At 37.7% G+C, this 15,615-nt stretch overlaps 2 protein-coding genes across 4 annotated transcripts in view; one reads left to right on the top strand and one right to left on the bottom strand.

The window, feature by feature from the left end:
• Positions 1–3,904: 3,904 nt before the first annotated feature.
• Positions 3,905–9,921, bottom strand: LOC145859151 (CUB and zona pellucida-like domain-containing protein 1). Its single transcript, XM_082957977.1, has 5 exons — positions 9,691–9,921; positions 8,859–8,998; positions 7,963–8,059; positions 7,478–7,694; positions 3,905–5,192 (listed from the first exon to the last, which is right to left on the bottom strand). Exons 1-5 carry the CDS (start codon positions 9,697–9,699, stop codon positions 5,038–5,040), a joined length of 618 nt encoding a protein of 205 aa, XP_082814103.1. The 5' UTR covers positions 9,700–9,921; the 3' UTR covers positions 3,905–5,037.
• LOC106594301 (ADP-ribosylation factor GTPase-activating protein 2) overlaps positions 9,068–15,615 on the top strand; it is a 26,971-nt gene continuing 20,423 nt past the window's right edge. For all 3 annotated transcript variants that reach the window (XR_014379391.1, XR_014379390.1, XM_082957975.1), the window contains exons 1-4: positions 9,068–9,213; positions 12,502–12,620; positions 12,794–12,866; positions 12,982–13,113. Coding sequence is in view for 1 of the 3 variants with exons in the window: in XM_082957975.1 (XP_082814101.1) it covers positions 9,142–9,213; positions 12,502–12,620; positions 12,794–12,866; positions 12,982–13,113 (396 nt within the window). In the remaining 2 variants the exon portion in view is untranslated. The remainder of the gene's footprint in view (positions 9,214–12,501; positions 12,621–12,793; positions 12,867–12,981; positions 13,114–15,615) is intronic.

Here is a 15,615-nt window from a genome sequence, read left to right as displayed (position 1 = left end):
CTAGGTGAAATGTCCAACTTCTTCCTGAACATCGGGACATGCTTACTTGGAGAAATCTATGTGAAATATCAATTTCTCTTGAAACAAGAACATGTTACTTTATGATTTTTTGTTTCCTTCGTTACAGGTTATGAGAATCTATCGTCTGAAGATGAAGCAATAACTGAAACGATACAAGATCACCGGTGAAGTGTTCATTAGAGAAGTCCTTATCAAGTAGTGGAATGGAAGAAGATTTCCGCACTTCCAGCAGACTGTCAGAACATAATTTTTAATAGTTATCTATGTGGGACTGATACCGGTGTGGAAGAGATGGTCACTTTTAAAGGACTTGGTGAATGAGTACCTTGCCAATAGGACGATTGAATATTATTGTCTTGTAGACAATCATTTTTTGGGTGAGTTTCCTCCTAATACAGGATGTGGTAGGAATCGTAAAGGACATCATCATTACACCTGTTAATACTTATTTTCTGTAACTTTGTTTGAAATCTATTTCTTATTGCAACAGCAAGTAAAATATGCCCTTTGTGTTTTATAGAAATGCAAGGTGTTTAATGTGAAGGACTTTATGATTAGTGCTAATATTTTTTTATACTGTCTATTTCCCCGCCAGTGCATTTTTCGTAACAAATTGGATAAAAATGATTGAAAATTGTCATGCAATATGTAAGAATTGTCGCAGCAAAAATCACAAAGAATGACACTAATTCCTGGAGGGATTACTTGTCATGACAAACATGTATGGTATGACAATGAGTGGCAAGGAGTGGATTGTTAGCACAAACAGACTGGACTTTCCAGGCTGAAATGTTTTGTTTCCATGTGAATTGTTGGCAAGCAACTGATTGTAAAGCATTTAATTGAGTCAACAATACCTGTTCCAGTAAACGCTGTCGAAATACCTTTTCCGGGAAACGATGTCAATAGATTTACATGATTGAAATCGCTTACCCGAAAATGTATTTTGACACCCCACTGGAACAGATACTTCCTTGTGCATCCATGAATAGAAAAGGTTGTGAATTGTGAATTATTGTGGTCAAAAAGTGTCATGTTGGCTATGAGCCGATTGAATCGGAAAAGGACTTTTCAGTGAAAGAATCACTCATGTCTGGAATTTGTAGGCCTACCTGAGTCTCGTTCGTTAGGACACACCACATCTGTCCGTCTCTCTGTGTCTCTCTCTCTCTCTCTCTCTCTCTCTCTCTCTGTCCGTCTCTCTCTCTGTCCGTCTCTCTCTCTCTGTCCGTCTCTCTCTCTCTGTCCCTCTCGCTCTCTGTTCCTCACTCTCTCTGTCTCTCTCGCTCTCGAAATAACCTAAAACACAAGGTTAAATATACACTGGTGTTGCTTACCAAAACGAGGGACAGTTTAAAGTGGCTTGAAAATCTATGGCAAGACTTGAAAATGTCTGTCTAGCATTGATTAATAACCAACTTGACCTAGCTTGAAGAATTTTTAAAAGAATAACATGCAAATATTGTACAATCCTAGTGTGCAAAACTCTTAGAGATTTACCCAGAAATTCTTGCAGCTGTAATCGCTGCCAAAGGTAATTCCAACATGTATTGACTCAGTGGTGTGAATACTTATGTAAATTACATATATCTGTATTTCATTTTCTATACTTTTGTAAAACTTTTCTAAAAACATGTCACTTTGTCATTATGGGGTAATGTGTGTAAATGGGTTAGAGAGAGACATCTATTTAATCCATTTTGAATTCAGGCTGTAACACAAAATGTGGAATAAGTCAAGGGGTATTGTGATGGAAATATTTATGTTTGTTCTTTTCTAATAACCAATTTCTGTGTTCATGCAAGTGACTGATTAAACATGCCTGGGAGAAATCTGCACTGTAGTATCTGCAATTTGGCAGTATCCCCAGACCCTTGTTTTGAGATCAATATCTCTGTTTCAAGGTCTCAGCTTGGAGAGAAGCAGCCTCGGGAGGTATTGGTCGGTCATATGATTACGAACAATGAATAAGCTAAATCATGCAAATATCACTTTCTGTGTAAGTATACAAGAGAACTGCTGATGGACATGTGTACGTGGTGCATTGAGTTGGTTAGAACCTCTCTATCGCACTGATAATAAAGGACGATTCATTTAATATTGACTTTGAGTGTCCCTGTGTAGAATTTCCACGACAGTATGAATACTTTCTGAAGGCGTGATTCTTTGAACAGTAAAGTGGAAGCATTTAAAGTATGCTGTCCTTTTCTTATTTGCCTGCATGTTGTCTTCCTACAATGGTCCATCCTCTAGAGTGAAGGGTGAAATTCCTCTTCAGATCTATTCTTGCCTCAAAAGTCCCCACTCAAGGGCTCACATTACTGCAGGTGTCGCTTAACTATGTATTCAAGTTTCTATTATTTAACAGTTTTGATGAATTAGTGTTTATTCCCGTGGCACTTTTAACATAGTCATTTGAATTTGAATATTTACAGTATTAGCAGACCAGTGGTGGAAAAAGTACACAACAGTTATACTTGAGTAAAAGTAAAGAAACCTTGAGAAAACAACTCAAGTAAAAGTGAAAGTCACCCAGTAAAATCATATTTGAGTAAGAGTCTAAAAGTATTTGGTTTTTAAATATACTTAAGTATCAAAAGTAAATGTAATTGCTCAAATATACATTAAGTATCAAAAGTAAAAAATAATTTCAAATTCCTTACATTAAGCAAACCTAGACGGCACAATTTTCTAGTTTTTTAAAATTTACTGATAGCCTCACGCTCCAACACTCAAGACATCATTTACAAAAAAAGTATTTGTGTTTACTGAGTCCGCCAGATCAGAGGCAGTAGGGATGACCAGGGATGTTCTCTTGATAAGTGCATGAACTTGACAATTTTCCTGTCCTGCTAAGCATTCAAAACGTAACAAGTCTTTTGGGTGTCATGGGAAAAATTAGGGAGTTAAAAGTACATTATTTTCTTTAGGAATGTAGTGAAGTAAAAGTATAAGTTGTTAAAAATATAAATAGTAAAGTCAAGTACAGATACCCAAAAATCCTACTTAAGTTGTACTTTAAAGTATTTTTACTTAAGTACTTCACACCACTGTAGCAGACTCAGAAACAAACCAATGGCGAGAGTGGCAGATAGTAGAGGTCATGACATAAACAAACAAATTCAGAGCTTGGGACTAAAACACTCTACCTGCATAAAGATGATTCTGAGATAATTCGCTTTACATTTTCCTCGTTGATTGCAATGGTTTCAGCTATTTTTATCTTGTATTCTTTTGTACATATCAACATGAAATGGGGTATTTAGAGTAATATATAGGTACAGAACATTGAACAGAACAAGACTAAATGTCAATAATTCAATTTGGACAAAAATACAGATAGAAGCTTGTCCCAAGCTCTCGAAATGGAACTCATTCAGTGTGGGCCAAATGCTCACAAAGTGTAGATCACTTGACATATCAAGTCAGAGGAACTGGAATCATCTCTGTATTTACACTGTAACAGCCTGGTAACTGAGGTCATTTAAACCTGCCATTACAATAATGATGATTATACACAAGTCATTCCCTCATTTTCCTGTCTGTCAATTGTAAACAAGGGCTTAAAACCTCTTAAGGACCGAACCCTTTTTTTAAATTTTCTATCTGAAATGACATACCCAAATCTAACTGCCTGTAGCTTAGGACCTGAAGCAAGGATATGCATATTCTTGGTACCATTTGAAAGGAAACACTTTGAAGTTTTAGGAAACGTGAAATGAATATAACACATTAGATCTGGTAAAAGATAATACAAAGAAAAAACGTGTTTATTTTTTTATTGTTATTATTATTCCAGCCCAGCCGCAATGTAGTTTCTGGCCACTAGATGGCAGCAGTGTATGTGAAAAGTTTTAGACTGATCCAATGAGCCATTGTATTTCTGTTCAAAATGTTGTATCAAGACTGCCCAAATGTGCCTAATTGGCTAATTAATCACTTTTCAAGTTCATAGCTGTGCATATATCTACAACAGGCAAAACTATGACGGAAGATGTGCTTCTGCATTGTTAAACATGCTAAATGGAGAAGACCAGGCTCCCTGCCCCTGTTTTGGTAAAAAGCTGAGGGACAGGGCTGGAGATATGTAACCACCCTCAAATTCATAGACGGAGCTATAGATGCAAGGATCCATAGCAAAGAAACATGTTTTGAGGCTATATAGTTTATTTATATTTACATTGAAGTAAAACAAGCTTATACTTTGGGTTCTGATGGGGGTACAAGAATCAATAAATATCATTAATTTATTAGTCATAAAATGATTGCCCCTTCAAAGCAGTTAATCATGTTTGAATGAGTGGTGAGGCAGAGAACAGTAAAAGAGGACTTTTGCCTAAAATGTATTTAATCAATACAGACTTATTTGCATAACAGGATTCTCAACAACAAAACATTTCTTCCACTTTGTTGATTCAGGAGTATCAAACAGTTGATCCAAATGTGTATATCACAGAAAAGTGAATAAGAATGAACCAACTACATTTGTGTAGTAATGTTACCGTATTCAGTATGTAAACAAGTGTTAATTTGTGTAGTTAATGTTATTGTATTCAGTATGTAAACTAGTGTTAATTTGTGTAGTTAATGTTATTGTATTCAGTATGTAAACCAGTGTTAATTTGTGTAGTAATGTTACCGTATTCAGTATGTAAACTAGTGTTAATTTGTGTAGGAATGTTACCGTATTCAGTATGTAAACTAGTGTTAATTTGTGTAGTAATGTTACCGTATTCAGTATGTAAACTAGTGTTAATTTGTGTAGTAATGTTACCGTATTCAGTATGTAAAGCAGTGTTAATTTGTGTAGTTAATGTTACTGTATTCAGTATGTAAACTAGTGTTAATTTGTGTAGTAATGTTACCGTATTCAGTATGTAAACTAGTGTTCATTTGTTGTTTAAAGTAAATCTGATTGTAAAACTAAAAGAAAGGTGTGCTTTACTTTTGGTAAACCAGAAGTGCGTTCAGTCACGTGACCCTGGTCAGGCACAGCACAAATCCAGCACCATTTCTCTAATCATATGCAATGAGAGCCTTGTGTTCTTCAGCTCTGCTCTTCTTCAAAAAATAGACCACGACCACAGCCAGCAGCATCAAGGTCATGATGAACAGCCCGGCGAAGACTATGGTTCCCATGTCCGATCTGAGAAAATATGTAGCTTCCACATCTACAACAGGAGCGGCAATTAACAGCAAAAACAACCAAATAACGTCATCAGAGTAATGGGAGTTTATATTTGTTCATTTAGGAAAAAGCAGGCAAGGTAAGGCAGTCATGAAAAAGTATTGGGACACAGTCCATCCAGTCAGCATGTTTAGGGTTATGTTTTAGGTCTGGTTAACCCTATAACCTAATCCTAAATGCTTCAACATAATTGTCTGGGACATACTGGTGTTTCTCTGGTCTAATCCTGATCAGAATAAACACTTTACTAAGAGGGTGAACGTTATTTATAATAACGTTTACATGGAGAAAATCAGACCACTCTGAAATGAAAATGGATGGCCCTCCATTCAGCAAAATATACACTACATGGCTAAAAGTATATGGACATCTGCTCGTCGAACATCTCATTCCAAAATCATGGGCATTAATATGGAGATGGCACACCCTTTGCTGCTACAACAGCCTCCACTCTTCTGGGAAAGATTTCCACGAGATGTTGGAACATTGCTGCGGGGACTTGCCACAAGAGCATTAGTGAGGTCGGGCACTGATGTTGGCCTATTAGGCCTGGCTCGCAGTCGGCGTTCCAATTCATCCCAAAGGTGTTTGATGGGGTTGAGGTCAGGGCTCTGTGCAGGCCAGTCAAGTTCTTCCACACCAACCTCAACAAATAATTTCTGTACGGACCTCACTTTGTGCACGGGAGCATTGTCATGATGAAACAGGAAAGGGCCTTCCCCAAACTGTTGCCACAAAGTTGGAAGCACAGAATCGGCTAGAATGTCATTTTATGCTGTAGCGTTAAGATTTCCCTTCACTGGAACTAATGGGCCTAGCCAGAACCATGAAAAACAGCCCCAGACCTTTATTACTCATACACCAAACTTTACAGTTGGGACTATGCATTCAGGCAGGTAGCGCTCTTCTGGCATTCTCCAAACCCAGATTCAACCGTCGGACTGCCAGATGGTGAAGCATGATTCATCACTCTAGAGAACGCGTTTCCACTTCTCCAATGGCGGCGAGCTTTACACCACTCCAGCCGACACTTGGTATTGTACATGGTGATCTTAGGCTTGTGTGTGGCTGCTCGGCCATGGAAACCCATTTCATGAAGCTCCCAAAAAACAGTTCTTATGCTGACGTTGCTTCCAGAGGCAGTTTGGATCTCGGTTGTGAGTGTTGCAACTGAGGACAGACGATTTTTACGCGCTTCAGCACTCGCCGGTCCCATTCTGTGAGCATGTGTGGCCTACCACTTCCCGGCTGAGCCGTTGTTGCTCCTAGATGTTTCCACTTCACAATAACAGCACCTATAGTTGACCTTTAGCAGTGCAGAAACTTGACAGACTGTCTTATTGGAAAGGTGGCGTCCTATGACGGTGCCTCTTCATTAAGGTCATTCTACTGCCAATGTTTGTCTATGGAGATTGCATGGCTGTGTGCTCGATTTTATACATCTGTCAGTAACGGTGTGGCTGAAATAGCCGAATCCACTAATTTGAAGGGGTGTCCACATACTTTTGTACATATAGTGTATTTTCAAGAATTTCAGTTATTTTACTGAGTTACAGTAAATCAGTCAATTTAAATAAATTCATTACGCCCTAATCTATGGATTTCACGACTGGGCAAGGGCAGAATCTTTGTGCTCTCTTTCAAGCTGAACAGAACATAGGCTATAGGCTAGTCTGACCGCAAGTTGGTGCATTTGTTGGACTAGGCCTAATCAAAGGAAGCCTTTGACTCTCTTCCTGAACTGCCACCATAGGCTAACAGAGCACAGCCATTGGTTAGGCAGCACACCACTTTTTATTTGGGGGAGGGGGGTCAACAAGAACAGAACAGGCCGGGGCTCAGGGTTGGAATATCCATTGCAGTGGGTAATGTGTAATGCAGCCTAGTTTTATTTACACACTCCCAGCAGCGATCTGAGAAATATAACTTTGCTCTGTGCTTCTCTGAGCATGCACTTCGTAGCCTACAGGCTATGGATCATTTGATTGAGACCACTCTAAACAGCCTATAGGCTCACTTGATTTTCCGTGTCCAGTGGAGAATCAGAGATGAGGGGCGGCATCAGGCACATATCCATATATAGCCTAATAAGAAACTCATTCTAAAACACTGAGAAATATTTACATTTCATCAATTACATGACCCTCCCCTGGACTGGATGTCAAAAACCTTCACCTTGACTGAAATTGGAAAAGCATAACCCTCCCCATTTTCTTCCAGGTACCAATTCTGTACATTTTGATCCATCCCTAAGAGCGGGGTAATTACCTCCACGGGTCTTTTCGCCTGCACCTGTCTTCTGGTCTGCACTGGGCTGGGCCTCTCTGACCACACGGAAAGGACCCTGGGTTATGTAGTGCCTGTCTGTCTCTCCGTTGGGGAGATCTCGCCTGCGCCTCCGCGAGGCTGTGTTCAGGCAGCCCTGGCCACACCTAGAGTTGGGGTTTCCCACCTCACACAGGATGACGGTACAGGTGAGGTACACCTAAAGGAGGGACATGGGATGTAAAAGGGAGGTGACCATCCAAGAAGATTTTCCTAATACTGGATCAACATCCACAATCAACCATTGGAATTGATATTTGTGAAATAAACATTTAGGTTGAAAACTGTGTCTGAATAAGACCAAACCTGTGCATCTTGATGTCTTCACGTGAATTCCACATTGATGCAACATGATTATACTCTAATAAAGTCAGTAAATATAAGAAAGAAAGAATGTGAAGACATGTCATTTGGATGTTAAGTTTTACCTGGTCGTAGCTCCCAGTGAATTTGAAGGCCTGGACCTCAAAGTAGAATTGGGTTAGGTTACCGGGATAAACCTTGACCGTCTCATCCTTTAGACACCTTCATTGTAAAAGAAAGAAAGAAAGTACATTTTACTGAGACAGGATGGAGACAAATGAACTCATGATTACGTTGATGTAATCTCTCAGTCCCATTTGAAGCTTGCCAATAGCATTATGTGCTGCTCTTCGTCAATAAAGACTGATAGACAAACAGCAATTGTGGAAAACAAAACAAATAATTAGGGAAAACAAAACATTGTTTACCATTTTGGAATGCGACATTATGTTGACTGTTACCTGTTGTTTACCATTTTGGAATGCGACATTATGTTGACTGTTACCTGTTGTTTACCATTTTGGAATGCGACATTATGTTGACTGTTACCTGTTGTTTAGCATTTTGGAATACAACATTATGTTGAGTGTTACCTGTTGTTTACCATTTTGGAATGCGACATTATGTTGACTGTTACCTGTTGTTTACCATTTTGGAATGCGACACTATGTTGACTGTTACCTGTTGTTTACCATTTTGGAATGCGACATTATGTTGACTGTTACCTGTGGTTCACACATTCTTTACTCTTGCAGGTGAACAAAATAAGATTTGCATTTCAGGCCACATAATGCACCCTGGGTGGTAAACAAGGAAAAATGTTGTGTATTTCCTATGCTGCCTTGAGTGTGTAATTGTTTGTCATGCAGGGCTCCCTTGTAAATGAGACCTTGGTCTCATTGGGACTCCACAATGCCTAAAGAAAGGTTCAATATGTAACAAATACAGTACAACGGCAGATTCCTGCAATTCCTCTTTCACAGCTTCAAGCCCACGGCCCTTTTGTGGGACCCCTCCTCACCCGTCTTTGATGAGGTCGTAGAAGAGACTGCTGCTGGCGCTGTCATCCGGAGTGGCTTTGCAAGACTCCACCAACAGCTGTACCTTGGGCAGATCGGACTGGGCCTGGATGCCCATGTACTGCGTCGCCAGTGTGTAGAGCTGCGGCCAGAAAAACAGTCATACAAAAAATGTAAACAATCAAAGCTCTTACAAAACGGGTTGTATCACCTCTGATCGAACTTCGCGAACAACCCAGCATTTTTGATCCCCACTGGTACCCGTACCTCTAGAAAGGTAGCAAGATGGCTGCGGAGCCGAACAAGACAGAAATTCTGACCATTTTTAAAAGACTACGGTCTATTCCAACTAACAAGGTAACACGAATAAGTCCTTACTGTCTATTCACTAATTTAATGATCCGTTATTGGAGGTGGAACGTAGACCAGAAAAATGATGACGTCCATCCGTCTACAGTAGTAAGCTGGTCTCTGCCTGGGCCTTACGACGGCCAGCAAGAAGCTGACGTTAGCTCACTAGGCTAGCAGAGCGGCTAACTTTGCTTATCTAAATCGGCCACGTATGATATGTATCGTTAACGCGCCTTGCTTTTCTAACCTAGTTAACCAGTCTGGTGACTTGTTTATTTGAGCCAGAACGAGTAGGGCCGGAGCCAATGTCTGAAAGATTGTCTAACGTTAGCACCAAAGCCAACGTAAATGGACTCCTAGCAAACGTTAGCCATTAGCTTATTTTGCTTTCAATCCAGATGTCCAGTTAATTAGCTATTACCAAAGTGCAAAATTGCCTAGTTTAACGTACCAAGCTAAATTCCCTGGGTCGACTAACGTTACCTCATCCATAGCCGGGATCGACCTTTTGCGACTGATGTTATCTTCTTCCCAGGGGAACTTTAAGAGCCCGGACGCTCGGTATGAACTTGAACACGCATCACTTGCGCTACGGTTTTGGAAATAAGGAACCTATCTTTCATATCAGCGATAAATAATTTTCAAAAGGTAAACTACTACACACCTTTCCTATACGTCTCCCCACACGGCCATATCTCCATGTTACAGCGCGTGTTGACGGAAGACTGAGGCGACCACCTGTGCTATTTAGCAATGTAACACAATTCGTGTGTAACTGTGAAGCCGGTTAAAACGGCGTATGTGTATATTTTGCAGATGTGATATGAATTTAGGGCTTTGTTTCTAGAACCGTATCGCAATTGAGAATAAACGCAACATGTAAAGTGTTGGTCCCATGATTCATGAGCGGAAATAAAAAAATCCCAGATATGTTCTATGTACACAAAAAGCTTTTCTCGATTTTTTTGGCACAAATTTGTTTACATCCCTATTGGTGAGCATTTCTCCTTCGCCAAGATAATCCATCAACCTGACAGGTGTGGCATATCAAGAAGCTGATTAGACAGCATGACTATTACAGGTGCATCTTGTGCTGAGGACAATGAAAGGCCACTTTAAAATGAGCAGTTTTGCCACATATGTCTCATGTTTTGAGGGAGTGTGACATTGCCATGCTGACTGCAGGAATGAACACCAGAGCTGTTGCCAGAGAATTGAATGTAAACTTCTCTACCATCATCTGCCTCCAACAGTGTTTTAAAGAATTTGTCAGTATGTCCAACCGGGCTCAACTGCAGACCATCTGTAACCACGCCAGCCTAGGAACTCCACATCTGGCTTCTTCACCTGTGGGGGGTGGGGTGCTGAGAAGTATTTCTGTCTGTAATAAAGCCCTTTTTGGGGTGGAAAAACTAATTCGGATTGGTTGGGCCTGGCTGCCAAGTTGGTTGGCCTATGCCCTCCCAGGCACTCCCATGGCGGCACCCCTGCCCAGTCATGTGAAATGCATTGATTAGGGCCTAATGAATTTATTTAAATTGACTGATTTCCTTATATGAACAGTAACCCAGTAAAATCTTTGAAATTGTTGTTAATATTTTTGTTCGGTATAAAAGGTCACTCATTGGACCTTAAGGACTAACGGTAGGGTTGCCTACACTCTTTAAGAGTACATTCTTGGGCTAGGGGTCGACTGGACCAGAATTGGGCCTTACAGGAGACGTTGATATGGAGAATCTCCTTTAAGCCCAGGAAACAGGCATTGAACTTGCCATTATTGATTATTACAACTTGCATATAGCGGCTACCAGAGGTTACAGACATTACCCTGGTTCTATGAGTGAAGTGCAATTTTGTTGTTTCTCTCGTGACCCCATTTTTCAAATCAAGGAACCCCTAGTTAGGGAAACGCTGCATTATGTTGACCAGATGGTCGACTGGTCAGTCTATCAATGGAAATACAGTCGTGAGGAGGCACGATCAGATGGGACCATTCTAGCCAATGAGAGAGGGCAGATACGCGTGTGAACAACAGGCACGATGGTCCTTGCTATCTGGGATCATTGGGACGTCCCAACTCTGACGTTACTCCATTGAAGTTGACATTAAAAAAAAGTTAAGGTAGGGGTTTAGGCTAGGGACGTCTCAAGGGTACCGGATAGCACTAAACTAGGCACAACTTCAATATAAAGTGTTTTTTTTCCTCAAAGTTGCCGGATGTCACACGTCCTACTTATATCAGTACACTCGTAACAACTTAAGCATTCAGGCTCTGATCAGGCCCTACACCCAAACAAGGGCACTGCGTTCATCCACCTCTGGCCTGCTCGCCTCCCTACCTCTGAGGAAGCACAGTTCCCGCTCAGCCCAGTCAAAACTGTTCGCTGCTCTGGCACCCCAATGGTGGAACAAGCTCCCTCACGACGCCAGGACAGCGGAGTCAATCACCACCTTCCGGAGACACCTGAAACCCCACCTATTTAAGGAATACCTGGGATAGGATAAAGTAATCCTTCTAACCCCCCCCCCCCCCCCTTAAAAGATTTAGATGCACTATTGTAAAGTGGTTGTTCCACTGGATATCATAAGGTGAATGCACCAATTTGTAAGTTGCTCTGGATAAGAGCGTCTGCTAAATGACTTAAATGTAAATGTAAAATGTCTATTAGATCAATTAAGGCTCATGTAGCAAATAAGCCATTACATTTTTTGTTGACCAAATTCAACTCTCTCATTGACCTTCGACACTCTCAACGCCTCGCTTGGTGGGCAAGTTTTTTGTTGAAAATTGCCACCTGATGGAGGAGACAGATTGTTTTTTAGCAGTTTCCCCTCTCGCGTCGCCTCTTCCTCTGATTGGTTGCATCTCAATAGTCTGAAATATCTTCATTTTCTGTGTAATCTTCCTTAATTAAAACAGCTGATTTAAATATGATGGAGAACTATCAGTAGGTCTTCCCCAGCAGTAGAAAGAACTACTTATTGAGATGAACTCACAGCCATTTTTATGTTAGCTATGCGTTCACTGATAGCCAAGTTTAAAAAGCAGGAAAGCTATTGAACATCCATTCCTTGAGGCTGCGATCACATGTAGAACCTGAGATCTTGTGTAAATAACCCTTGAGTTTAGTCATTGACAATGAACAATGCTTTATGGTTAATGTACGAGTGTCCCCCATGTCTGTAACTACGCCGCTTGTTCTCTTCCCTGTTTAAGACCACATCCAGACATGTCTGCTGTAGGTATGTAGCTAGCTAACTAGGCAGTGTATTGTGTGTTTGTTTCTGTGCAAGGCGTGCTTTGACTGTGCTGCCAAGAACCCCAGCTGGGCCAGTATACCATATGGAGTTTTTCTGTGCATCGACTGCTCTGGCATTCATCGCTCTCTGGGAGTGCACCTCAGCTTTATCAGGTAGCCTGGCTGTCTGTCTCACACACACACACACACACACACACACACACACACACACACACACACACACACACACACACACGTCATGACTCGATAATCACAAGTTTTACTGTCATACACTGTCAAGGAGAACATTTGATACAATCCCCATGTTGTTTTGTTCTTCATCTCAGATCCACTGAGCTCGACTCCAACTGGAACTGGTTTCAGCTGAGATGTATGCAGGTCGGAGGTAACGCCAATGCGGTACGTCAATACGATAACATTCCATTATACATAGACGTTAAACAACACACAACTTTAAACAGGACTTGCTCTGGATCTGACTCTCTCCCCTCTTGTCTGTGTCCTCCTGGTGAAGACGGCCTTCTTCCGCCAGCATGGCTGCTCCACCAATGACACCACCACCAAGTACAACAGCCGCGCGGCACAGATGTACCGAGAGAAGATCCGACAGCAAGCCAACACGGCGCTGTCTAAATATGGGTCTGACGTGAGTATGGGCTGAGAGCGCAGCTTCAACGGTCTCCCAAACGTACCATACCTTTTGTAGCATGTATGCATGTAACAACTCGCTCTTAACCCAGCATTTTAAACGAGGCTCACGGTGATATATCCCTACTCCCAAGTTGTGGTTGGAACCACTATTCCACTGAACATTGAGCTTTTGGAATTACACCATGTTTATTGAGTTGTTTAAATTCCTACTGATATTATTATGTCTTATGGTTATCTATATAGGTCTATATATTATTATTATGTCTTATGGTTATCTATATAGGTCTATATATTATTATTATGTCTTATGGTTATCTATATAGGTCTATATGTTATTATTATGTCTTATGGTTATCTATATATTATTATTATGTCTTATGGTTATCTATATATTATTATTATTATGTCTTATGGTTATCTATATAGGTCTATATATTATTATTATTTCTTATGGTTATCTATATATTATTATTATGTCTTATGGTTATCTATATTGGTCTATATATTATTATTATGTCTTATGGTTATCTATATATTATTATTATTTCTTATGGTTATCTATATATGTCTATATATTATTATGTCTTATGGTTATCTATTTAGGTCTATATATTATTATTATGTCTTATGGTTATCTATTTATTATTATTATTTCCTATGGTTATCTATATATTATTATTATTATTATTATTATTTCCTATGGTTATCTATATAGGTCTATATATTATTATTATGTCTTATGGTTATCTATTTATTATTATTATTATTTCTTATGGTTATCTATATATGTCTATATATTATTATGTCTTATGGTTATCTATTTAGGTCTATATATTATTATTATGTCTTATGGTTATCTATATTGGTCTATATATTATTATTATTTCTTATGGTTATCTATGTATTATTATTATGTCTTATGGTTATCTATATATGTCTATATATTATTATTATTTCTTATGGTTATCTATATATTATTATTATGTCTTATGGTTATCTATATAGGTCTATATTATTATTATGTCTTATGGTTATCTATATAGGTCTATATTATTATTATTTCTTATGGTTATCTATATAGGTCTATATATTATTATTATTTCTTATGGTTATCTATATATTATTATTATGTCTTATGGTTATCTATATAGGTCTATATATTATTATTATTTCTTATGGTTATCTATATTGGTCTATATATTATTATTTCTTATGGTTATCTATATAGGTCTATATATTATTATTTCTTATGGTTATCTATATTGGTCTATATATTATTATTATTTCCTATGGTTATCTATATAGGTCTATATATTATTATTATGTCTTATGGTTATCTATTTATTATTATTATTATTTCTTATGGTTATCTATATATGTCTATATATTATTATGTCTTATGGTTATCTATTTAGGTCTATATATTATTATTATGTCTTATGGTTATCTATATTGGTCTATATATTATTATTATTTCTTATGGTTATCTATGTATTATTATTATGTCTTATGGTTATCTATATAGGTCTATATTATTATTATTTCTTATGGTTATCTATATAGGTCTATATATTATTATTATTTCTTATGGTTATCTATATATTATTATTATGTCTTATGGTTATCTATATAGGTCTATATATTATTATTATTTCTTATGGTTATCTATATTGGTCTATATATTATTATTTCTTATGGTTATCTATATAGGTCTATATATTATTATTTCTTATGGTTATCTATATTGGTCTATATATTATTATTATTTCTTATGGTTATCTATATATTATTATTATGTCTTATGGTTATCTATATATGTCTATATATTATTATTATTTCTTATGGTTATCTATATATTATTATTATGTCTTATGGTTATCTATATAGGTCTATATTATTATTATTTCTTATGGTTATCTATATATTATTATTATGTCTTATGGTTATCTATATATTATTATTATGTCTTATGGTTATCTATATAGGTCTATATATTATTATTATTTCTTATGGTTATCTATATTGGTCTATGTATTATTATTTCTTATGGTTATCTATATAGGTCTATATATTATTATTATTTCTTATGGTTATCTATATAGGTCTATATATTATTATGTCTTATGGTTATCTATATATTATTATTATTATTTCCTATGGTTATCTATATAGGTCTATATATTATTATTATTTCTTATGGTTATCTATATTGGTCTATATATTATTATTATTTCTTATGGTTATCTATATATTATTATTATGTCTTATGGTTATCTATATATGTCTATATATTATTATTATTTCTTATGGTTATCTATATATTATTATTATGTCTTATGGTTATCTATATAGGTCTATATTATTATTATTTCTTATGGTTATCTATATAGGTCTATATATTATTATTATTTCTTATGGTTATCTATATATTATTATTATGTCTTATGGTTATCTATATAGGTCTATATATTATTATTATTTCTTATGGTTATCTATA

The sequence above is a fragment of the Salmo salar genome, chromosome 11 (genome assembly GCF_965601325.2).
Source record: "Salmo salar chromosome 11, fSalSal1, whole genome shotgun sequence".
Taxonomy (NCBI): domain Eukaryota; kingdom Metazoa; phylum Chordata; class Actinopteri; order Salmoniformes; family Salmonidae; genus Salmo; species Salmo salar.
Note: the sequence above shows the minus strand (reverse complement) of the source record. Positions and strands in the feature narration are given on the sequence as shown.

Excerpts from the sequence above, each read along its gene's own strand:
- LOC145859151 (XM_082957977.1), bottom strand. Across the intron at positions 7,695-7,962 it reads TCACTGGGAGCTACGACCAG|GTGTACCTCACCTGTACCGT; the intron begins GTAAAACTTAAC and ends TCCCTCCTTTAG. Across the intron at positions 5,193-7,477 it reads AGGCGAAAAGACCCGTGGAG|ATGTGGAAGCTACATATTTT; the intron begins GTAATTACCCCG and ends CTCCTGTTGTAG.